The 25,046-nt window shown below is 38.9% G+C and overlaps 1 protein-coding gene across 8 annotated transcripts in view; it reads left to right on the top strand.

Moving 5' to 3' along the window:
• The window catches only part of LOC125077946 (MOB kinase activator-like 2), a 36,635-nt gene extending 13,141 nt beyond the window's left edge, over window positions 1-23,494 (top strand). For 3 of the 8 annotated variants that reach the window (XM_047690078.1, XM_047690076.1, XM_047690079.1), the window contains 4 exons: window positions 1,800-1,854; window positions 19,696-19,853; window positions 21,803-22,024; window positions 22,922-23,494. In XM_047690078.1, the coding sequence (XP_047546034.1) occupies window positions 1,838-1,854; window positions 19,696-19,853; window positions 21,803-22,024; window positions 22,922-23,277 (753 nt within the window). In that variant the 5' untranslated portion in view covers window positions 1,800-1,837 and the 3' untranslated portion in view covers window positions 23,278-23,494. The other 5 variants (XM_047690080.1, XM_047690072.1, XM_047690073.1 and 2 more) reach the window with 4 other exon arrangements.
• The last annotated feature ends 1,552 nt before the right edge of the window (window positions 23,495-25,046 follow it).

The raw sequence follows: 25,046 nt of genomic DNA, 5'->3' as shown, positions 1-25,046 counted from the left end.
ACCAGCAAATGTACCATATCTGTATGCGAACGGAACTTGGGTTCATCGACATGGCTCGTCAAAACGGTAGAAGGGGTTGTTTGTCGGGTAAAAACGCTATATAACAGAGGTTTTAGATGCTCATGTGGTACCTGATTATACGCAAGTTGGACAACATTGCGAAGAGGTTGGGATACATTCGCGTCTTAATACCATTGAGCATGTTTGGGACAGTTTATATGTATGCTAGAAATCTTGTGCCCACAATAATGATAGCACTGAGAACAGTGATCTCACAAGAATGTAACAATATTCCGCAAGACCGTTTAATAACCCTAATAATATATAACCAGATCTATGCGGAACCGATTAGAATCTTTAATAAGGCACGTGTAGGCAATACACCTTTTTTAAAGAAAAAAAGCTTGTGCTTCAATTATTTTTTGTCGTAAAAACTAATTTTTAATAAACCAACCTACAGCAATTTTTATAACATTTATCGTTTTTGTTAAAAGAAAAGGAATGGTCCTTTCCAATTTACACACATACACTTAAAGACATACGCTTACACTTACGCTGTTATGATGTTAACTAATCAAACTATAGGTTTCAATTTATTTATTTGGTATAAAAATTTTGAGTACTTGGTAAAATGTTTATTTCGAAGGCGTCTTGTACATTGATGCAGTTTATGAGTCCGTCAGTGTATATTCTTACCGGTCTGTACAATTTTAAATGTGTTAAGCAATTTGAATTGCATTTTGGTTGTACAGTAGAATCCGCTTAAAATGACTCCGCCTATATTGACCAACTGTTTATTGTGACGTACTTGCACCATGAAGTTAGGTTCTCATATAAAATTCTTTGTAAAAAAGTCGGATATAATGACTTTCCTTATAATGACAGTTCGCTTATTATGACTCATTTTTTATAAATTGTGTCCGGTTTTAGTGACCGACATGATTCTTTACACCTTCGGTAATGTTCCCGGCGACGTTCGGCACCTGGCTCATTGTTTTTAATCTGAGTAAGTAATTTCACTCAAAGGTCGTCTGCAGGTTTGATCATAGCAATATTGAAAATGATAATTTGACCATGGCTATGTCTTCTATACACAATAGTATTAGAGACTGTTATTACAAAAAAATGAAAAAAATAGTACATACATAAATTAATAAATTGTTTCGTATGTACTTATTACGTGCAAAATATATATGTATATATGTACTATATATATATATATATATATTTATATTTTTATTTTTTTTCACAAAACGCTTTGTATGACGTCCGGTTATTATGACGTGTTTGTCAATTCCCTTCGATGTCATTATAAAGGGATTCTATTTTGTATCATCGGCGCACCCGATTATTAGAACTACCTATATAGTATCTTCTACTTCTAATTACTTAACATTGTCTCTTATTTGGTTCCCTATCACATTAATTTCCCTTTGAAAATAAGACATGTATCGGTAAGCAGGCAACCGGGGACTAAAAACTAACCATGCACGTCTTAATAATATTGTCGAGAAATGTGTACCAATTTTTTCTGAGTAACGATACGCACGCCGACGTTATGAACAACATTTTTAAAACATATGTATAGAAAAAATTATTAGGCTGTTTTTAATTTTTCTCTTATAATGTATTTGTTGCTTTTGGCTCGATGGGTTATTTTTAACGCAGCGCATGTTTTCGAATTAGTGTATTTTAGTATTTCTGCTAAAGATGAACTGATGCTCTCAGAATAGATCGTTTTCGCAGACTGCGAACTAAGAGTTGCATCACCGTTTGAACCATGTCATTGCTTGTTGCAGGTGAGTGCGGCCCGCGGGCGCCACGTGCATGTCCGAACATGCTGGACTGCCTTTGGTAAGTCCCATCACAACCGCATGCCAACATCCGCAACTATGGCCACTCTGTATTTATAACAATACATGGCATATAGTAATCTTGATGCAGATATTGTAATATTTTTAAGTCAATTCTTGAATACTAATTATATCGTCACCCAATGGTCGCTATCAGAAAATGGCGTCATCCCAACTGACAATTTGCACGGCGCTTATGGCTATTGATGCTATCGATTTCGTAAAAGCTTCGGTGAGCGCCTGGAGCAAACAAACGGATAACCTCGCTCTACGCAAATAGCACGCGCCAGTCGCGACTCGCAACACACCACGATCTAGAATGCGCTTTTTTATTGCAACTCTTCGCTTTTGTTTAATCGAAGTCGTATGAAAACTGAATCGTTCATTCTTATTATTGTATTGTTTGAAGGTATTTTTCTCAGAAGTTACACAAACATGAGTATTTCTATCACCCACATCCGAATATCAGACTGTTTAGAAACATTTCAAATTACCAAGGTGACCATATAAATAAATTGATTATATGATTATAAAGGAGGATATTATGATTACAAAGGATGACGAAGAAGAAGGAAGGACGTCCTTTGTGCATGTAGTTACACTGGCTCACTCACCCTTTAAACCGGAACACAACAATACTGAGTACTGCTGTTTAGCAAAATTTAGACGTGTCACAACGCTACGTTCGAGGAGTCTCGAAAAAATATATAAATCTTTGTCTAATTACTGTCGCATACTTTTTATCTCAACTGCAATTCAATCTCATAATAAATTGCACCTCCTTTCTCGGTATGGGGTTTTCGAAAGGTGGTAAAGCGTTTACTGTGTTATTTTTCTGATATCGCAATGCTATTGAAAGTGGCCTTTGTTTATGTATTGATCAATAGACAATCGATAAATGCGTAAACATAAAGGGCTGACTGCATAACGTGCCCGCGTCACCATTGATGGTCGAAATTGCTCGAACAGGTCCAGGAAGACTTGCCGTGGGAGTGCTTGGGACTGCTTGGTACCGCCATGAGCAGGTTCAGAGAGGTTTCGGTGGGGGAGGAAAAACCATCCTGTATTCTGATTAATGTCTTGTCCGAGAGATGTATTGCCTTTGCACGATGTATCAGTCGGTCTTTAATTTTCGTGTTTGTACAATGTTCGTTCGTAACTAAACAGCTTAAAGTGCTGTGTGTGTTTGCAACACGTGATGTGGCAGTTGTCGCTATTAACTGTTAATTACTTGGAACTTACCTGCCGATAATTATTTAAAGAGACGATACAATGACATTTGTATTTCTGTAAATTCCTAATTGACCATTTACTAATTTTATAATTTTTACTGGTCGTAGACAAAAAAATGTCTTTTATATTATATGTAATTACGCAATCTATGTGATCAGCTAATCAGCTGATCAGCTCAATTGTTGTCTGCGTTTATATCTTCAGAATTCTGACTGTTTAAAATATTTTCATTTTGTTATGACTATTGATTTGACTAACACTATGTTTCTATTTTATGTTAGAATTTATTATTTAATATAGTGGATAATTATCACAATATAATATTTTTCATCACTCTGTTATGCAAAGTTAATCAATATGACTGTTTTTCAAAGTCACGTCGTTCTCGTTGACTGTCGTGAGTGAGCCGAGGGGGTGGGTCGGCGCGGAGAGAGGCGTGCACGAGCGACAGACGACAGTCCCGCGCAGACCGCGGCCCGAGTTAAACGTGTTGCGATGCTCGGCGAGCCGGACGCGCTATCACTTTTCGTAAGTCGCGCTCTAGCGCCAGGGTAGTGTAGTGTAGAGAGTGTTCAAGGTTTGTGGTTCGTTTGGCATGTGACGAAATGTTACGTTCGGCTGTTACCGGCGGAATGGTAGGCTTGCCACCGCCGCCACACGCGCGTCTGTCTCTCTTTGACTCCTGCCATCGCAAGATCAGACTGATCAGCGGTGGTCCTGTTGCATTTCTGGGCGGGCTTGTTGCGTGAGTTAACAAATTTAAAATTGTAAGACGATTAAGGTGTTTTGATTTATAATAACGAAACTCACGGCACAGACAATTCACAGAGTACAGAGTGAATTTCTCTAACGGTATAAAACTACTTGCGGCGGCGACCACGAATCTAAGTAATGTAATTGTTTCATCAATTAAGAAAAAAAATCGAGAGCGGTTTATTTTCATGTTAACTGAGAGATTTACTCGGCCACAGTACATTTTTGCATTTGATGACATCAAAGACAAGAGTATTTACGCTTATTATTTATTTATTTTCATTAGGACAACCAACAGTATATACAATATTAAATCAAAATTTAAAAAAATAATTTCAAAATTATCCAGGCAAAAGTTCTACTACTTACAGGTAGTCTCACCGTGCACTATCATAATCACAATATGTATTAAAAATATAAATTAAATATAAGCAATACTTAAAGTTATTTTTTACTGTTATATAATTAATAAAACCAATAAAATATACCATAAAATTAGAAATAGATAGTCGTTATTTTATACAGTCTTCGTTAATAGGTGTCCACGGGTTAAATATTGGCTTCAATGAGTGTTATGAAAAAAAAAAACTATGCTTTATGAAATAATATCTTTATAATATAATTTAGTTGGCTCAGTAAAATATCTGCTAGGTGTTTGTGAAATAGAGCATCTTACCGTACTTGTAACGCAAAACAATAGAATGCTGTTGAAAAGGTAAACTCTAGAAGCAGATTTCAACAAGTGAAATCAGATGATAGTGTGACGGATGCGCGTCAGAACCAGTCGTTGGATGTAATCGCAGCACGCGTGGAGTCATGAATAGCAATTACTGCGCGGAGGCGAGGCCTGGAACCGGTCCGGCGCCTCGGCGGTGCGATCCCATACGATGCGCCGCCGGGCGACGAGTGACGCCGGCTGCCCGGCTGCCCGGCACTGACACACATATTAGTGTTACGGTCACTTTCGTCAGCAGCGCGATCGCAACAGGCTGCGCTCCCATTCCGCATCGAGTGCACTATTGTGCTGGAAGTTTTCTTAACTGTCACTCAATCTCTCCCTTTAATGTGTCGATGCTCAGTGAATGCAATGTTCCTAGTAGGGAACAACCGCAGCACGATATATCATATACGTTTTATATTTCCCTATTTTCCCTCCATCGTCGCGTCGTTAAGAAAAATAGCTTGTTTCACAACACTTAGCAATTTATTATTAATTGACAACATATTTCTATATGTACATATGTAATGTTACGTAGTTATAATTTTAATTTGCTATTGTTTTTACACATTTGTTTATATTTTCATAGTAGTCGTCAGCCTATACATGCATTTAATTTCATATATCTCTCGGACTTCTTTCTCGTCGTTGCATAAACGAGCTCACGGTTCAGTCGCTGCAATTTCCATACGCGACCGGCGCGGCGGGCGGCGAGCGGCGAGCGGCGATCCTCGTAACACAATACAATTTCGACACTTCACATTCGTGCAGATTTTAATTAGTTATTTTCAATGTTTGCTAACTGTGTTTTGTGACGAGTACTCAAATTAAGCTATCGATGAATATGAGTAAGTATTGAATATCAAAGAGTAAACTTTAATTACTTGATCAATCAAACTCGTGGTGCGAATCGCGCACAAGATATATGGGTATTACTTAAAATACGATTAATTCTGTCCTAGAGCTGAGCGTGTCTTTGTGTGGAGAACGCTAAGAATCGCGAGTTGCGAATCATAATCACAAGTAGGGCACGGAGCGGAACACGCGAACCGGTCGTTATGCGGCAGCTACTGGTATCGGATCGATCACCGCGCTGGTGGCTTGGCAGAGCCACGAAGGCAATACGCGGTTCTGGTTGGATCCCATTTGTACTAGCTAAAACATTTAATTCGTTAGTATGAACGTGTTATTTTCTTAAACACATATTTTCATTTCTTTGCGGTTTTAAATACTTTATTACTTTTAAATTCCATCGTTTGTAACTGGAAACGAATACAGCAGTCAGTTTTGAACTCGAGCCAAATTGCACAAACTTTTGTTTTGATGTTATTTCTACTAACATATCTATTTAAATTAAAAACATTATTATAAAACTATATTTTAATTTTGTTTAAGTTCGGCGAAAATGTTAATTTTGTATTAAGTTTAATAGTAGGAATTCGTGTAGCTGATTAGATTCATTATATTTTGCAAAGCGGGAGGAGCTCATTACGACGTCAATTAGCGTCTCGCTCATTGCCTTGAGCGCAAGCCTCTGAAGCAATTAGACAGTGGTCATGGCGCGCGCCGTCGCCGCCGGCAGTCCTCGCGCCTCCACTCGCGACGCCCGCGCCGCCGTCGCCGCCGTCGCTTTGAGAGGCGCAGTGCTGCAGGGCGCTATTCAATACTTCTCCGAATCTCACTCGCTTTAATTTTGAATCTCGGCGACGATGTTTTTCGTCTATGTGTCTTGACGTTGTGATAACATATATGTAAGTTGACAGACCAATAATATGTGCAAGTTTAAATATTTTTAAGCGGCCAATAGAAAATAATAATATATTTATTCCATACAAAAAATAATTACATGACTGAACTGTGACAAAAGTTTAATGTATAATAACACGGTCATCAAACGAAACACAAAAAAATAAAGCATATAAATATTTTGAAGTGTTTCAATAGCCAATAAAATGTTGACGAATTTGTTCCTGAAATACGGAGCATATGATATAAATTGTATTTACCGGAATTGTATAACAGTCTCAGTTCGCGTCCCTCGGTACAGTTGTAACGGGACCGCGCGGCCCCGATACGCGCCCGCGGCTCCGCGCGCACCGCCCTCGAGCCAGTGCTGAGTAGCGACCGCTGCGTCTTGCTATTCTGAATGATGGATTACCTATTACCACGATTTGGATTAGTCGATGTAATATTTTATTGCAAATCATTGAATTGACCCGTGAGAGAAGTTTAATACTTTACCGTCGGTGCACAGTGCTGATTCAAAGCGAGTCGCGGGAGCGTTCGCTGTGACAGCGGGTCATCGGTCCAGTCTCCTTCCGTAATCGATAACTACGAAATGCTCGATGTTGTTTACATGTTTTGTTGCAAAATGGCACTAGCGGTGACTAAAAACTGCAAATTATAAAAGCGACACATTTAATAAAAGTATAGCATTACAGCGTTAAGCGCGGTGCATATGCTCTGTTCATGAGTACGCGTTAGCAGTTTCGTCAATCTTTACGTAATGCCATTCGAATGTAGGCCGATTAGAGAAACTAGTTTTTAGAACATGCAACTGGCGCATAGACCTCATCAGTTGTGACGCCGCGCTCAATCAAATTTCATTCATATAGGCATTTTTTTTAATGACCATTGACCAAAAGTTACTAAATGTCACTGAGTATGAGTTTATAAAAGTTACGCTTTCAGAGACCTGTAATACTTGTTTTAACGTTGGATAAACGCTGACAGTGCCAAGGTCGCCCTCCCCACCCTTACCCATCCCCCACAATACTCGCCCACTCTAACGCTGCGCCGGGTGCAGATATAAGCTCTGTATTTTGTCGTTGTCTCGAGATGACCTCGATCCGATCTCTATGAACTACTCGACTCTCTTGTCAATTGACTATTATTTTGTACTCAGTGCGCCTCACAAACAAAACACCTTCGAAGACGAGGAAACATACTGCATGCATAACGGTCAATTATTGATAACCACTAATTACGCGAACAATTCTAAGGCGTCTAATAATATAAGGTAACCGAGTAACAAATAATTACTACTTATACATATTCGACAACCATTGATGGAATGTTTAGTCAAACGTCACGTTTAAAACTATTGCTTATAAAAACAAATTCGTGATCGATTCGATATAATGGCTGAATATGTTTTTGAAAGGCTTAAATTTTATTTCCCACGGAGGGAAAGTAACAAAAAGTTAGTCGTTATAGAGCCAGTCACAATAGTTTACGGGTCAGTGGTCAAAAGGTTTACTCTACGCTCGACAAAGCTACAATTGTAGAACGTATACTGGTTAATAGTCTAGCGAATTATTGTCTATAAACATCGTCCACTGCATTGATCATAATTCAAATGTGAACTGTGTCTGAGTAATGGGTTTCCCATTCGAACATCCTCCTATTTTCATTATTGAGCTTTGAATTCGTCGATAGTTATAAATGATTTTAAATGTGCGTCCACTCTAGACGAAAGTGCGCAATCAAATGTAGAACTAAGCGCATTTACCTTGAAAATAGAGACGACGCGTGCTCGAAGCTAGAAGCGTCCGCTTCAAAGCGCCTCAGGAGTGCTAGCTCTACGAATATACAAAGAGGACCATGTGTTGTGTTTTGTTGCACACGTCGCTTGATTTGTGTGGCGAATGACCTCGGATTGTTGAATGATGTATGATGAAAAGTTCTTTGTACACATTTTTCTCATCATAATCGATACTTTCCAAAATATCTTCCACAAACAGTTTGATATTTCAAGATATTTTATTTAAACGCACATTTGTAGTGTACAGTAATCAAGTTGTAATAGTAAAAATGAGCCGAGATGGCCCAGTGGATGAGCCGAGATGGCCCAGTGGCTAGAACGCGTGCATCTTAACCGATGATTTCGGGTTCAAACCCAGGCAGGCACCACTGAAATTTCATGTGCTTAATTTGTGTTTATAATTCATCTCGTGCTCGGCGGTGAAGGAAAACATCGTGAGGAAACCTGCATGTGTCTTATTTCAACGAAATTCTGCCACATGTGTATTCCGCCAACCCGCATTGGAGCAGCGTGGTGGAATATGCTCCAAACCTTCTCCTCAAAGGGAGAGGAGGCCTTTATCCCAGCAGTGGGACATTTACGGGCTGCTAATGCAAAAAAATAGTAAAAATACATACGACTGTTAGACATACGGGGAGAAATGGTGGGCCTTGACCGATATGGATGTAATAGAGCGGAGTTCCGCAAAACATATTATTTGATTAATTTTTATTTTTTATTTGTCCAATTATGAGCCGTTATTTTGATACAAAACCAGTATTGATAAAGAAACGCTGTGTGGTCACGTTATTATTGTTTTCACTCAAATGGTACTTTGTTGCCATGTGATTCTATTACCAGTAAAATATTTCCTCTAAACTAACTTTTCCTTTTAACTACTCTTTTTCCTAGTTTTGAGTAATCGAAATTACACATCGAAACGCCGGTAGTAATAGTAGGTGGCTTTATAGTTAATTTGATCTTGTAAAGTAAGAAACGTAAGAGACGGAAGATGTAGTCCATAATCAAAGCACTCCAGATTGTTTGTTACCAATACAAACGGAGTGAAAATTTGGACGAGGATGTCTTTTACTGATGCACTTCAAATGTGATATACAGGATGTGATTGGGTAAGTGACAAGTAACTGCCCATTTTATTTAGATATAAAAAAATATATTTTGTAACCTTAACAAAATTCACACGTGCTGGCGCCATTAGGTACAACTTACAGCTTTTGGGGCACATCTCTTAAAATGTGCCACTTGTATTGTGTTACTGAATCAATTAAAGTAGATGTCAAAGTATGTAGGCGATGACAAATACCTATTATAGGTGTCTTGTTTTCGCTTTTGGTTTAAATCATTTGTTCACCCACCGGACACCGGCTATTTTTACTCGTTTCCAAATTTAAAGACAGGCCTATGCGATTTTTTGCCCATTTAGTAAAAAACAAAAAAATATATTTTGGACTAATTTCTCGAAATAGTTGTTATTGTTCTTGCAATATAAGGACTTTATCGAAAAAGAAAAATAATTTGGTTTATTTATTTCGTACTTTTGGATTTTAATAAGTACTTAAAGCAATATTCAATGATATCACCAAAAAACACAAATGTATAATTTAATAAACGGAAAAATTAAGTGTTCAGTTGGAAATAAACCTATCCAACGATCACAACGATCTGATGCTTCTGCGGCAAGTAATTTGTACAGAAGTTGCGAAATGCAACGTATTTAATTTTCCATAGTTCTTATCAATCATTTGGATTCACATAACCAGCTCACATAACAACGCTCAGCTTTAGAAAAAGCGTTTTGATGATAAAATGTCTAATTTATCTATTATACCAATATGTCACCAGCTACACCATTGACTATTATTGGATTAAATTTTGTTGCTAGAAAATACTCAAGAATATTTGAAGGCTTTGTGCAAGTCCGTCTGGACAGGTACTACCAACCCATCAGATATTTTACCACATATCACCAGTAAATCACAATCTCACGTGATACGTGTAATTGTTACCGTATCGTTGTTATTTCGTGTTATATTGATTTCAAAAGTCTAATTTAAATATATTTATTCTCTTCTCAGAAAATCCTCCTGGAGTTACAACATATTTGTTTCTATTTTTATTTTATAACCCCGAACGATCGACCTCTGTCGAGTTGACATTATGACGATTCAAAAATGCTTCATTTTAAAGTTTACGTGAATGAAATACATTTGGTTTGACCAAATTTTTACAGGCAATAAATTAAATAAGTAAAAATTAATAATTATCCTAACGGTCATAACTTATCGAGAACTGAAGAAATGTTATTTGTTAATCACGTTAATTTACTATGTTGTTTGATTAATATACGAGTCGAAGGTTTTGCCACTAGGAAAGTATTATATGTTGTTTCCATCTTTTCAAAACATTTAAATAAAGTCACATTGGTTCATGAAAAATAACACATTATATTCAAAACGCAGTTTGGTTTGGACTCGCGGCTTTGTGGTAGATAAGCTTGGCCTTCGCGGCGATCACACCATTTGACGTCACGTCACACCCGCGTTCGTCTTTCCCCCTTCCCCCTTTGACTCCCTCAGCAAGCGCTCTACTAATTTCTCATCATATCGGATCACGATGGTATGTTGTTGACTATATATTTGTGTTTATGAATTTGAAATTTAAATAGTAGTTCCTCAATTCGAAGGAGTCAATTCTAGTAACTCAATGTCAGATTGTATTTTTCGGATATTATCCTTTAATAATAATAATAACACGTCGTCAAAAGATTATAAGAGGACGTTTTACAAGGATAATATTCAACGTAGGTATAACTCGGTGTGTCACAGTTGACTCAGAAACTGTTTTCTAATTCCCACGGTAACAATGGCATACTACAAAAATATAGCAACTCAGTTCTCGCAAATATACCTTTAGTTCAGTCATTGTGCACTCAGTGACCGCGTTCCCTCGAGCTGCTTTACTTATAATGTTCAACGAGTGCTTCGAGTCGAATACCGTGTTCTGCGTACGTAGTGCACACCAGTCGCAGTGGAGCAGGCACCGCAGCGGTGACGACAAGCCGCCCAGATCGATCGATGGTAAAAGTGCTCAGACAAGTTGTGTTGTTGCAGTGCTTATACCGCGTCAGACTTTTGCCTTTGATCGGTTATGTTATATACCTTTATTTTTAGCGAGCGCTTCACGAGTCAGATCCGTTCTCCCATTTCCCAAATCGTGCCATATTTGTAAAATAACTTTTATGACAACTAACCGAGTTATGGTATTGTCACGTAAACTCGTGTATCAATATGAAGGCAATAATATCATTCATGTAAGTCAGGTTATTGGACGTATGAATGTATGCGCTATTCGTAATAAGAATGTGCGTTTTAAATGTAATTTTCATTGAAACATTATTCAAACAATATTCAATTTCTCTACTTAAAGGCTCTCTGTTCTTTTACAGGTAAGTAAACGGATACGACTCTATACTTCCGGCACTATTGTATTGTAAGTCATTAGCAATCTTTTGTAACACGCGTCTTTGTTTCATGGACTTCTCTTAGCCGCCGTCGACATATTGTTCCATAATAATATTACCGTCGCAAATTACATGTCGCATACGTTTGATTGTCTCTCATTACCATACGCCCTGGTGATGTTTGATTTAAGTTTGCAGGTGTCTCTCTCTATTTTAGTGTCAGCAGGGACTGAGCTAATCAATTGGAGAATTTAGTGATATCATTTGAGATAATCTTTTTTAAAATTATTGAATATGGGAGGTAGTTTAGCAGACAGCCCACGTGATGGTCACATCGCTTTTCATGGTGTCCACGGCTATGTATACTTACTACACTGTATCTATAGATTTGACTGACGCTTTTGAGTAGTTGATATCTATGTTGCGGCAACCGTTACTTCATTGGTATTCTACCGAGCGCGCTCTTAGTTGCTACGACGGTTGACGGTGACGGTTTATAGGTTTATGGATGTAGGTGATAGTGTGACAGTACTTGGAGAATTTCTATACTTTCATATTTTATAAAGTTATCACGACTGTATCGTAACTAGCAGTCCTCGTCGTCGTCGTCGTTGACAATCGACAAATCTGATTGGCTGATTGCAAGCATTGTTTATGGTAATATCGACATTAGCGTTACGATCGGATTTGAACGTGGCGAAGGCGCATTACTTGCATTTCACTGATATTGCAAAATACCGTGATTGTATTGTTACGACCGGCGTCTTGGTGTCATTAGGGCCATGGAAACAGCTACGTGTCGACACAACCACGTTGCACTCACTGCTGGCGTTTCGTAGGGCTAGGTGGCCCGACACTTATCCACCAACAAGCCCGAGGTTACACAATCAATCTCAAAATGCTTATAAAATGTAAAGTGTAGCGCAACCGGTGAGGTACAGGACTTGGCCTCGCGCCTCGCAGTGTAGTGAGCAGTACGCTTGCGCAATATGACTCGAGACGTTCAATTGTTTCCGTAAGAACGTATCAATTTATAGTGATACAGTTATTGCGGAATAATTTTTGACCAACCGAACCGACCTCGTTGGTTATGTGCGCCTTTAAAACTGCCTTTTACATGTTAATATTCATGTGTGATAAAAATGAGGCACGTATTCTTATCTTTATTTGATGGGAGTACTTTGTGCGTATTTAGTAGGTGCTCATCAGATATTATTCCTCCAAAAACCAATACTTAGAATTGTTGTGTTCTGGTTTGAATGGTGTGTGAACCGGTGTAACAGCGCGTATTTGTGATGTTAGGGCTGGAGAATGGTTCTTGCAGCGCCATAGTTTTTGGTGATATATAGAGCGGCGGTGGTGACCACTTACTATCGGGTGGTCCATTCTATTTTACTATATCATTAAAAAAATGTCACAGGTACATAAGAAATAATTTATATATATAATATAATAGGTTTGACGAGCTGTAGCTGTACTGGTAAAAAATAATCCACTAATCGATGCAGGCACGTAGTTTTTAATGACAGATATACTCGATTAATTAGCACTGTCTGTTTGAGATATGAGTTCGGTCATAAAGATTTACTTGGGTTAGGTCACTTGACCCGCTTCGCCCACGACGACGCGCTGAGGCCCCGAGGTATGGTGGCGGCCGCTTCCTTCAATAGATTAAACACACTGCAAAATAACGAATCGAAATAACATGTAAATACCTACTTGAATTAAGTATCTTTTGATTTTTAGTCAGACATAAATTATCATTTTTATCCTCGAAGTTTCAAAATCCTCCTTATTAACCCTAGAACTTTTTACTGACTTGAACCGATTTGAACCTAGGCCTGGGGGATCCACAGCCATGTAATCGAGCACTTATAGCTAATAATGAGTTTATTTAAATACATAGTATAAACTTACAAGGCAGTTAGGTGAGTGATGTGAATATAAGTAGTCCTTACAGTCCTACCAGGCCTCAATGAAGTTCTCATTTAAGAGAAGTTGCCACTCTCGAGTATTCGCCGCTGCGCTCCCGTTGCATGTTTTCGAACCATAATTAATTACTTTTACTAAATTCGATTCAGGGTAACGTTACTAATGAAATCTGTTTTGGATAGTATGGATATGGATAATGATCTTTTCTTACTCTCTTCATATAAAGTATTTGTACTGATTAACTACAGGGCATGTCGCCTTAAAGTAATATATTTAAATTGTTTGAGTGTTTAGAAAGAAACAGCTTCACCTGCTCGGTGTCACGTCATGTCCCGCGACGTGAGTCGCTGGCGCTTGGGCACTTAGAATCCATACAAGGTTATAATGACATCATGCATTACGCTAAAGGGATTTGAAACAGCTGTTGTTCAATATTCATGCGGCATTCAGCCATGCATGATCACGGCGCGGCGCGGCGACGGTCCTCAGCAAATTATTGATTTTATTTCAATTCAATCTGTTTCTTGTTACTTTTATATAGATATAATTTTTGTTTCCACTTTTATAAATTAGTATATGTTTATTAAAACTTATTGCGATACCGAAATGTTAATCATAAGTTTTTTTGCCCCTTCGAATGCGTAAATAATTGGAAGTTGTACGAAAATACTTCGCTCACTAAACAATCAGTGCACGCAATGTAGATGTCTCGCGAGTCGTCCCACGCACGTCGAGCAAATAGAAAAGTAGCTGTCACGCTATCTTCAGTCTCCAAGCTACGTCTGCTGAGACGACGACGACTGTAATACTTTGAATAAGTTGCCATTTCGCTCATGTAGCGTTGTTTTTATAGATAAAGCTGAAGTTGCGATAACGTAGGTAAACTGCAGATTCAAGTCGATATCAATACGATCTTGTTTTGTAGAACACCAAAACATCTCGGCGTTTCTTAACGTTTAAACAAAACAAAATGGTCTACTACCATTTTGTTTTGTTTAAATGTAAAACTACAATCATAATAGAGTTAAGTAAAAATATTCTCTTTTCTTTTTACGGTCACTGCCGCTCTAACGACATGTCACTTCATTCATCATCCGCACTGCAGTCCCAGGGCAGTCTCATCAGTGTTTGCCAAATTCGGTATTATACTACACTGTTGCTGCTACGTACACTTTGAGTGCCGTTAAACTGAAGGTGACACGTGTAAAGATATTGGCAATAAGCTTTAATCAAAGTGAGATTGCTTCAGGACTACAATGCACACATGCATGCTCTAGAACTCACTGAACAACCAGAGTCCAACGATCACGTTATTTATCGAGTTTTTCATGCAAACGTTCAGTCCGACAACGTCCGAGTACCTAAACTAATGAACTCTAGAAAAACCATCTGAATCCTCTCCGGGACTATTTTCGCGGAACGCCATCAGTTGTGTCCAGTCCTTTTGACATTATACTTTAGACCTCAGCGCCTTTTTGTTAGCAGGTGAGAAATAGCCTTCTTAATCGCCTGATAAAATATTATTGTAAATTGAAAATTATAAAAAAACAAATAAAACTTGACGTACTGCTGGGTTTTAATATGATATATGTTACGAGGTCAGAATTATCAGCTGCCAGCTTAACGAATTAATTTAATATTTATTACAAAATGAGAACATTTATTATTTTTAACAAATAATCAAATATTACAGTCTTGTTTTCAAACTATGTTATTAACACACCTCTTAGGTAGTTAACGCGAGTTCGTATTGGTTGCCGATGATGCTTCTTTAATTTTTGAAATAAAAAGATGTATTTCAATATTTGACGATGTGAACAATGCTCTCTCTGAAATATTTCATTGGTTTGGTGTCAATAACTTACTGTGTTAGACAGTAAAGAGACAATACGTGTAAACACGAATTAACTAGGTGAAGCATGAGATATTCAGAAACAATAGAATACCTTTGTATCACTATAGATTCTACGCTCAATTGGCCCCCCTATAAATAGATTCGCGAGAAGACTCAGGTCTGCTGCCTTTGCGGTAAAAAACAATGCTATTGACTGATGTTGACACCTAGCATTAGTAGCCTGTACATTTTCCCACTGCTGGGCTAAAGGCCTCCTCTCCCTTTCAGGAGAAGGTTTGGAGCATATTCCACCACGCTGCTCCAATGCGGGTTGGCGGAATACACATGTGGCAGAATTTCGTTGAAATTAGACACATGCAGGTTTCCTCACGATGTGTATTCCTTCACCGCCGAGCACGAGATGAATATATAAATACAAATTAAGAACATGAAAATTCAGTGGTGCCTGCCTGGGTTTGAACCCGAAATCATCGGTTAAGATGCCCGCGTTCTAACCACTAGGCCAACTCGGCTCATGTATTTGTTTATTTTTATTATATTTTTCCGTTGACACCTAATGTATTTTATTTATTTCCACAGTACAGTGTCCAAAAGGCATTCACCTCTGGGGTAATGCAGCCGAAAGTATTGCCATTTTTCAATGCCGAAGAGCGCTTTTCATGCAATCTATCACCTGGGCAGAATTGTAAACACTAGGAACAAGCATAAACTTATAATTTTAATTACACGATCACACAGGGTTGTGTGATCGTGAGCCTTTTGTGGAACAACATATTCGTTTTTACAAAAGGATTCCAGAAAAAGTTCTGAATTACTCGATTGTAAAATTTTTAAAGAACCGTTAAGTAGTATTTGTGTGCTAAAGGATATTACAAAACTAGTGCCCTTTTTAGTTGATTGCACCATTGATCCACATCGGGAAGATGATCTCCTTCAGACTATTAAAAATATCGAAAATATTTTTTTTAATTATTGGATGAAAACTATAATAGTACAATATGACATTAAAGGAAAAATCCCGGTGAGTTCCTTTCGACTGTTCTTCTCCGGTCCGAGGTGTAAATTTCGGAACCGGTGGTCGGTTTTCGATAATCAATTATCGTATCCTAATTCACTAAAAAAATAATAATGCTCACAAGTCAATACTTATGGCAGCCGGGACAAGAAGTAGTACAATATAGTATGGAGAAGCTGTTTGTCTGCGGGCGTCAAGATAATATAATTATGACGCTGACGTCTCTCCCGCTCGCCGCCGGCAACAGGTGCCTATCAATGCCCCCTTCCGTCTATCCCGTGACGTCACAGTTTGCGCCTTGCGCTCTACGCCACCCTCCACCCTCTTATCTATTCCGCGTGCGGCTGACTTATATTTTTTTAAAGTATAATTAATTATAAATGAATTCGTTTATTTTTATAGTGTTTGATTAAATATTACTTTTATAATCGTTATCCACTTTTTTGGTACATTATTATTCAATATCTTACAAGTATTCTAAAATTCAGTGGGCGCCAAATCTCCAAAGGCCACCGCTGGTAATTTAAAGAATGTCATCCACGATTTGTAATTCACGGTGACTTTAGTTAAAAAAACAAGTACCGATAGTATTTGAAAGAAGCTTGAAACACCTCCCTGTCTTGAGTAGAACTCAGATAGATGTACTGCACACTGTAACAGTTTGAGTTGGTTTACATTATCATTTATTTTTAATTATGAGGTTGAAAATAATTTCATCAGATGTTTATTTTATTACATTTTCCCGTTTTTGTCTAGAAACTTTTATGACGAATTGATTAAGTAAGATACGGGTAACATTTTATACGACATATACAAAACAATTTAGATAAATTCATTACATTGTGTGCGGAAGGCGCGGCTCTCAACTCCCTATACTGATGTCACCGGGCCATGCTCTGAATTAATAAATAATAGCTGAAACATATGAAGTTCGAACACACTGACCTCCCTGACAGTGACTGAGTCTACAAAATAATTGTTATGTCGTTCGCGCATAACCCGAATGTACGTAATGAGTTCCGTGTGGAAAGCGCCGCGAGCCGCGCGTCGTGCAGCGAGCTGCGAGCCGCCGCGCGCCGAGTGCGCCACGCACCTGCTCTCTAGTGTACATTCCTCGCGATCGTCAGCTCGCACAATCAAACATCAGAATAGGTCAAATTGATCAGGCTGCATGTTAAATTCATTAAAACGATGATTGACACATAGAAGTATTTCATAGGTTAGCAACAGAATGGGCATAGCGAAGTATCGTATGCCCAGTGTTAATCGAAAATAGTGTATTTTACAATGCATAGTTATATTAAGTCCTCGCTGGGAGTAAAAGCTGGTAAATAAAATGTTCGTTAGCTCTCGGAGCGCACAGCTGCAAGCTGCGGCCTGGCACGTCGCCCGACCCAGCAGGGCAAGTGAGGTTAATGCTCGCCGGCGCACTTTTACTCTTCCTATCGGCCCCGAGACCGCGTCACCTAAATTATCAAGAAATAAACAATATTCACTATAAGTTTATGTTACTAATTTGAGCCAATATTATTGTCATAAACGCCATTAGAACCGATTTAATGATTTCCAGTAACGAGGCGAACCTTGCTAACATGTCGTTAAGTACGCTTGTTGCACATTAATTTTCAACAATCATAATATACACTATCACAAAACAGATAGTATGTAACTTAAGTATCGTGGGCGATAAGCGCATGCGCGGGTGTGTGTAATAGAGACAAGTTTAAAAGTGGACGGCGAGGGGGACGCGGGGCGAGGCGCGGTGCGCTCGGTCAGCCGGTCAGTTTTGAGTCTTCGGCCGTCGGCGATCAGTAGTTCCCGTGATGTGTCACGCAGTGGTTCTGGGCGTACTCTTTTCTCTTCCGTCGTACCTCTACTCGGCCGTGCCTTTCAGGTGAGCCCGACCATAAAGTACATATTCTCATCGCAATCGTGGCGCCAAAGGCATAAAAGTTTACTTTCATCTAAAAATGAATGAATAAAATAACGCGTGAGTGTCGGAGTGTCAAGTCACGTCTTGTGAATTTCATTGTTCATTGAAAACGAACTCTTATAGTATGCGTCCAGTGATATTTAGATGTTTTATTTTTGTTCTCGAAGTGAGCATGGTGAAGCTGTAGGGCCTCGTCAATAACGGATCGAATATCGATGGACTAATAATTGCGGTCACGACCATGACAGTCTTACGACATCGTAATCGCCTCTGTGGTGCCCTGCTTGTTGTAGACTGTAGGTTCCGCATGTTCACCATTACGAATACGGCTCTGTGACGTTTTGTGAGATACGTGACCTTCATCGAACGAGTTGTCAAGTTTTGTTGATTTCCTGCTAGCGAAGGGCTCTCTGCTCAGTGTAGTAAAACTTAAAAGTGTGGACAAGCGTGAGCAAGTGACGAGTGTGCATGGCTCGAGTACTGGGTTATGGCCCGCTGCTTTGAGATGTTCGTGTTTTGGCTTTCCGTGTTTATCGACGCTGTACTTTGGCCGTTAGTATTGAATTCGTTTGTCTCGAAACCTTGTTTACATACCAATCCTTAATATAAATTAATTTTTGGTAAACAATTATAATTACATTGTTGAATTGTATGATATCAAATACAGTTTCTGTTGCGAAACATCAAATGACTCCCTGGGTAACCTACGTATAATCCGTCGCATTAAACTAACTTACTTACAATAGTTATGCTTGAATAATACAATAACTCGTTCAGTTATATTAAACGAATACATACTTTATAATTTTAATAAAAACTAGAGGTACTAATGGAACTAAATAAGGCTGTAACTGGCCGAAGCTATAGTTCGTCATTACAATAAAAAACCCAAATATTAATAAATGCATGATGTAATAAATATTTTAAACTGACATGTCGCTTATTGTCTTTCTAACTGTAAACGTAAACTATGAATCTTCCATATTAGATGTGTATACTAAGTTATTAAATTTAGTTTGTGTAATGTTTTTTGAATGTATTTTTGATTGATATTACAAATTCTCCGTATAAACTTCAACTGTGCCTTAGTGTAATTTCTTACGCCTACGTCTGGGTAATTTTAGTAAAAATATGAAGATAATTTCGTTTTAACATCAAAACAAATGACTGTTCGACTAAAACGTCGACGTCATGATCTCTTTAAGGTGATTGCATACAAATATAATCAACTATATTTTTTAATAATATAAACACTAAAATGATATTTTTTATCGAACAGGACAACATCGATACTCATTTAGTCATTCGAATGTTTTTTCTATAATCTTTATTATAAGTATTTTTAAATATCTGTGTGAATGTCACACAAAATTAAATAAAAGTGTGTACTTATTTTCAGGAAGGCGCGGCGCAAAGAGCGCGAGGGAGAGGGCGCGGGCGACCCCAAGCTGTACCTGCAGGAGGCGCTGCTGGAGCGGAAGCTGCCCGAGCTGGACATGCGCCAGCTCGTCGACCTGCCCGACGGCCTCGACTACAACGAATGGCTCGCGTCGCACAGTCAGTATTCATCGGCTCGACTGTCATTTATCATTACAAGTATATTTGACGAACACGAATTATTCGTCGTTACTTACGCAATCTCGATGGGACGCAAATCTGACCAGGAAAAATTCAGAAGCTAGGCCAACGGCTGGCCTTGTTCCTTGAGGTACAGGATATCAACTCTGGGTTGCTGCAGATAACTCGATAATTTTATACTTGCAAACACTGGACATGAATCCAGGACTTCGGTATTTGCACCCTTTTAAGGTACCGAATACTTACGGCAATACTCTGTCTCGTAATCTCGTCTTCTTTAAGTTATCTTATAGATACGTTATCTTTTCGAGTGAAATGTAATACGACAATAACCAAATAATATAAATTACTCTGTGGTAATCCGTCTGGGTAGGCCCGTCTAGGTATCGTCCACTTATCATATACATCGCCAAACAGCAACACGAGTAACCACCGGTAACCCATTCCTCCCATTGGTGGCGTATTGGCGAAGCAAGGATTTTTTCACCACCACTTACCATATATAGATGTAAAAGCTCGAACTAAGTTAAATCTTCTAGTAAAAGCTAAGATTTACCGACATGAGTTGGTAAATGTATTTATTATAAAGGGACGACTATATATATATATATTGGAAATATATATATTATGATATCGGTAGGCGGACGAGCAAATAGTGGTAAGTGGTGGTGGTAAAAATCCGTACATTGCCACATATATATGTGTGTTTACTTTGAGCTGCAAACAAGCTTTATTTTGTTAGGCAGTTTTGATTAAGATTCGAAAGTAATATAATTAAGGAATATAAACGTAACGTATGTAAACATTGTATCGAACGAGTGTGATTGATGACGCGGGTCGGAGGGCCAGAGGGGCGAGCGGGGCGAGCGGGCGGGGCGGCGAGAGCGCTCAGTGCGCATTATCGCGGCCAAATGAGCTGTGTAAACAACGTCCAGTTGCGAACATTACAATTTACATTTAGTTATTGTGCGAGAAATATTAAGGCAAATTAAACTCTACGCATATGACGCGGGGGGCGCGCTTTCGAGAGTGAATTGATCTATCTATACGTCTTGCCTATATACGTTCATTTATATATCATTTAAGTTTTAATTATTCTAAAACTGCTGCTCCGAATAAAGCTGTAAAGTGTAACGGGCAATATTTATCTACAAAAATCCTCTAAAATAATAGTTATGTCAATAACCATAATGAGGATTAATATTTTATGACAATTCAATTAAACCAAAGTTGACGTTAATGTTTTTATCGGTTTATGAATATATAAAATGTAGACATGCTGTAGCTGACTTATAGACATTTTGGAGACTTACAACATTCTGGTACACATAAAGTTTTTATGTGTCTGTTATAGTTTTGGCAAAGGTCGCTTCGTAAACGTCTAGACCCACTACAGCGACATTTTAAATTATATATAAAATGAGATACCTTGGTCCAAACCAGGGGGTCGAACAGTGTATCTGCTTTCGCGATATGTTATGTCTATCAAATAACAGACATAGTGACGAAAAATAATAACGCTTGAAAATAATTAAAAGACAAGAAATGAAATTGTTATTAATATTCCCAAGTGAATTGAAACATTAAATAAATAAGTTTAAAAAGTGTTAGTTACAAACGTATGACGATAGACGGAGAGTAAGAGAAGGAAAAGGGGCAACGCTTTCTTCCTTAGTGACGATTTCTGCCAGTTTATTTTAGTGTTAGCCGCGTAAACGAACTTCGTTTCAAAAATGTACCCTATGAAAAAACTAAACCGCTTATGCCCGTCCCGATGCTATTAACTAACACAATTTTAAAATTCCCCAATACAAAACAATATCAATATTTTGTTCCAAATCAAACGCAAAATATTTATTTATAATATTTTTACGATACTACATATTTAGTTAGTGGTTTTATAAGAGATGTTCGGAACGCATCTGCAGCCCTGGCGTTGTTCGACCACGTGAACCTGCTGTACGGCACGGTGTCCGAGTTCTGCACGGCGGCCACGTGCGCCGACATGACGGGCCCGGGCGGCCGCACGTACGCGTGGTACGACGAGCGCGGCAAGAAGTCGCGGGTCGCTGCGCCGCAGTATGTCGACTACGTCATGACGTACACACAGAAGACGGTCAACGATGAGACTATTTTTCCTACTAAATATGGTGAGTACAATCGGCGATCGCACCGAGCTTTAGCCTTCAAGTTAGCGTAGAATAACCACCCACTCATCAGATATTCTACCGCCAAACAGCAGTACTCAGTATTGTTGTGTTCCGGTTTGAAGTGTGAGTGAGCCAGTAAAGCAGCAACTACAGGCACAAGGGACGTAACATCTCGGTTCCCAAGGTTGGTAGCGCATTGGTGATGTAAGGAATGGTTAATATTTCTTACAACGCCATTGTCTATGGGCGGTGGTGACCACTTACCATCAGGTGGCCCAATTGCTGGTCCGCCAACGATATCATAAAATATATATATAGCTAGATTCGACGTCGCTAGGTTAAGTGGAATTCAGCATTACAATTTTCTTGGCCCCGTTTTGAATATCCTCCAAACAATTCAATTGATTATTATATTGTCTTTGTAGTACTACTGCGTACGTACGAGATACGAGTAGAATATACTCGTTATCACAATTTTATAAATCTTACAGATATCATTTTTTAATTTGAATTTTGTTGCCAAATATAGTTTTGTTAATTTAAACCGGATATATTTAATGAAATGTTTAATACACAGCATGAAACAATAAGCCGGGGCCACAGTACCGGCGGAGATAAAGTATAATTAATTTTAAAAATATTGCCTCTTGGCCTCTTGGCCCATTAGTACACACGAGTACGCAACGCAGCGATCGCTGAGTTACTCTATCAGAACTCTGCGTATCTCACTTGTGAAATGCTCGAAACCGACTACGCTATATACACTATTTTGATCCTTTCACGTGTTATAATTATTTATCGCGGGCAACAATAAAATATCATAAGCTTATGATATTTTTGACAACGATGTCATCGTACGGGTGCGGAAGCTAACCCGGGCACCGACACTAATTGCAGCGAACGAGTTCCCGGCGCAGTTCGAGAGCGTGGTGCGGCGCGTGGTGCGACTGCTGTTCCACGTGGTGGCGCACATGTACGCGGCGCACTTCCGCGAGCTCGCCATGCTGCGCCTGCACGCGCACCTGCACCTCACGTTCGCGCACCTGACGGCGCTGGACCGGCGCTTCGCGCTGCTGGAGCACAAGGAGACGGAGGTGCTGCGCGACCTGGAGGTGGCGCTGCGGCTGTCGGAGGCGGCGGGCGAGGCGGGCGGCGCCGGCGAGGCGGGCGCGGCGGGCGGCGCCGGCGAGGCGGACGACGCGTCCCCGCGGCGCCGCTCGCCCGTCGTCACGCAGCCGCTGGCGTCGGCGTGACCGGCCACCGTAGGGTACTTAAGAATTGTCAGATGCCTTCCGCGATGCGATCGAAAGTTGACGCGTGTACGTTTCGTAAGTTGAAGATTGTTAACTCTATTGTAAATATTTCAATCTGTTAAGTAGTTTTAGGAGATTACGATTAGTTTATAAATTTGTGATTGCTTTGGTTGTAAATAAAAGTGATATTTGTTTAACTAATAAACTGAAAGCTTTACTAGTATCTTTGATTCGACCGTGTCCTTCACGTCCGCCTCGTTTGTACGTACATGTATGTACAGATGTAGTGAATAATCCTTTCCTATCGGCAAAACTCGGAACAACGATAACACCCGAATAGTGCCGATGTGTCTATGAATTACTGTATTATTAAATTACGTGTAGGTATCAAATAAATCGCATACTTTATTTATCAATGTCAAATGTCAAACTGCCCGTTTGACGTATATTACAATGAGATGTTAAAACCACCACGATTCTATAATATAAAGAATTCGTTAGGTAAACAAAAATATAACTAGTTACCGAGGACGTTTTATTTCAATAAAACGCACTGATAAAAACCAAATTCCGGTTGAGATGATCTAATGATTCTATAAGGATTGGAACCCCAAAAGTCTAACTATAAGTCAAAACTACAGTAGGATTTTGCAGATCTTTTTATAACAATAAATTTTTGTAATTAATTAAAAATACTATGACATAACAAAAAAGACACCTCAACATAAAACAAAAAATACCAGCAGAGAAATTAATATAAATAAATATGATTTGTTAATGTGGATCGAATAAAATCAATGTTTATTATTTACAAAAATGACAGACAAGAGTAAAATGTAAAAAGTATATCAAAATATAGGTGGCCTGCATTAGTACACGAGTCCATGAAGTTTATCACAAAATCTAACATAAATATCAACAAAATATTTCTGTGGTATTAACTACTCTATATAGATACTTCCTCTTGCAATGCGACCGTTCCCTACGTTGTCTCGATGGGTACTGAGTGCGAGTGAAGTAGTAAGACAACAACGAACATTTCCGAGAAAATACGAAAGGAAAGGATTATTCACTACATCTATACGTAGTTGTGATATGCTCACAATAATAAAATCTAACAATTGAATTCTGCCACGAGGTCGCAACTTGGGTAACGAGGTCGGCATTTACAGTGTCTCTGAACACGATGGCAATGAGCGAGCGACTGGGAACTGGGAACTGGGAAGCGCGACGTCCCGCACGCGCGGGGCGGCGGGGCGGGGAGGCGCGGGGCGGCGCGGTCGCAGCCGCTGCGTCGCCGACTCGCGACTCATCACTTACTCGTTTGGGGGGATATTTCTCGCGATTTACTCCTAATTTAATCTATATGGATTTTTGGTGTTAAATAATAAATAGAAAGGAAGGTAAAATTTAAAAAGTCAAACACGGGAATATGTCCTGCAAGAGAACATACATTTATATTCTATTCCAATGAGAATAGGAAAGAATCAAACAAACCGTACTTTTCAATATCACAAGTGTTTTGTTGATAAATCCGCTATATAATTTACTACAAACAGTTCTTGATTAATATATCTTCATTTTCAATACAACAATATTACACTTAACTATGTAAAACCACTTTAACTTTACTTCCAAAGTAACGAAAACAGTTTTGCCGACATTCAAAACGCCATTTTTCGAAGAACGAACAATTAAAATGCAGGCCTCACTAAAGATGATCGCTAAACGAATGGAGCATTAATAAATTTATACAGGTAAAAAAAAAT

This window comes from Vanessa atalanta, chromosome 4, assembly GCF_905147765.1.
Source record: "Vanessa atalanta chromosome 4, ilVanAtal1.2, whole genome shotgun sequence".
Lineage (NCBI taxonomy): Eukaryota > Metazoa > Arthropoda > Insecta > Lepidoptera > Nymphalidae > Vanessa > Vanessa atalanta.
This window is presented reverse-complemented; position numbering and strand designations above follow the sequence as displayed.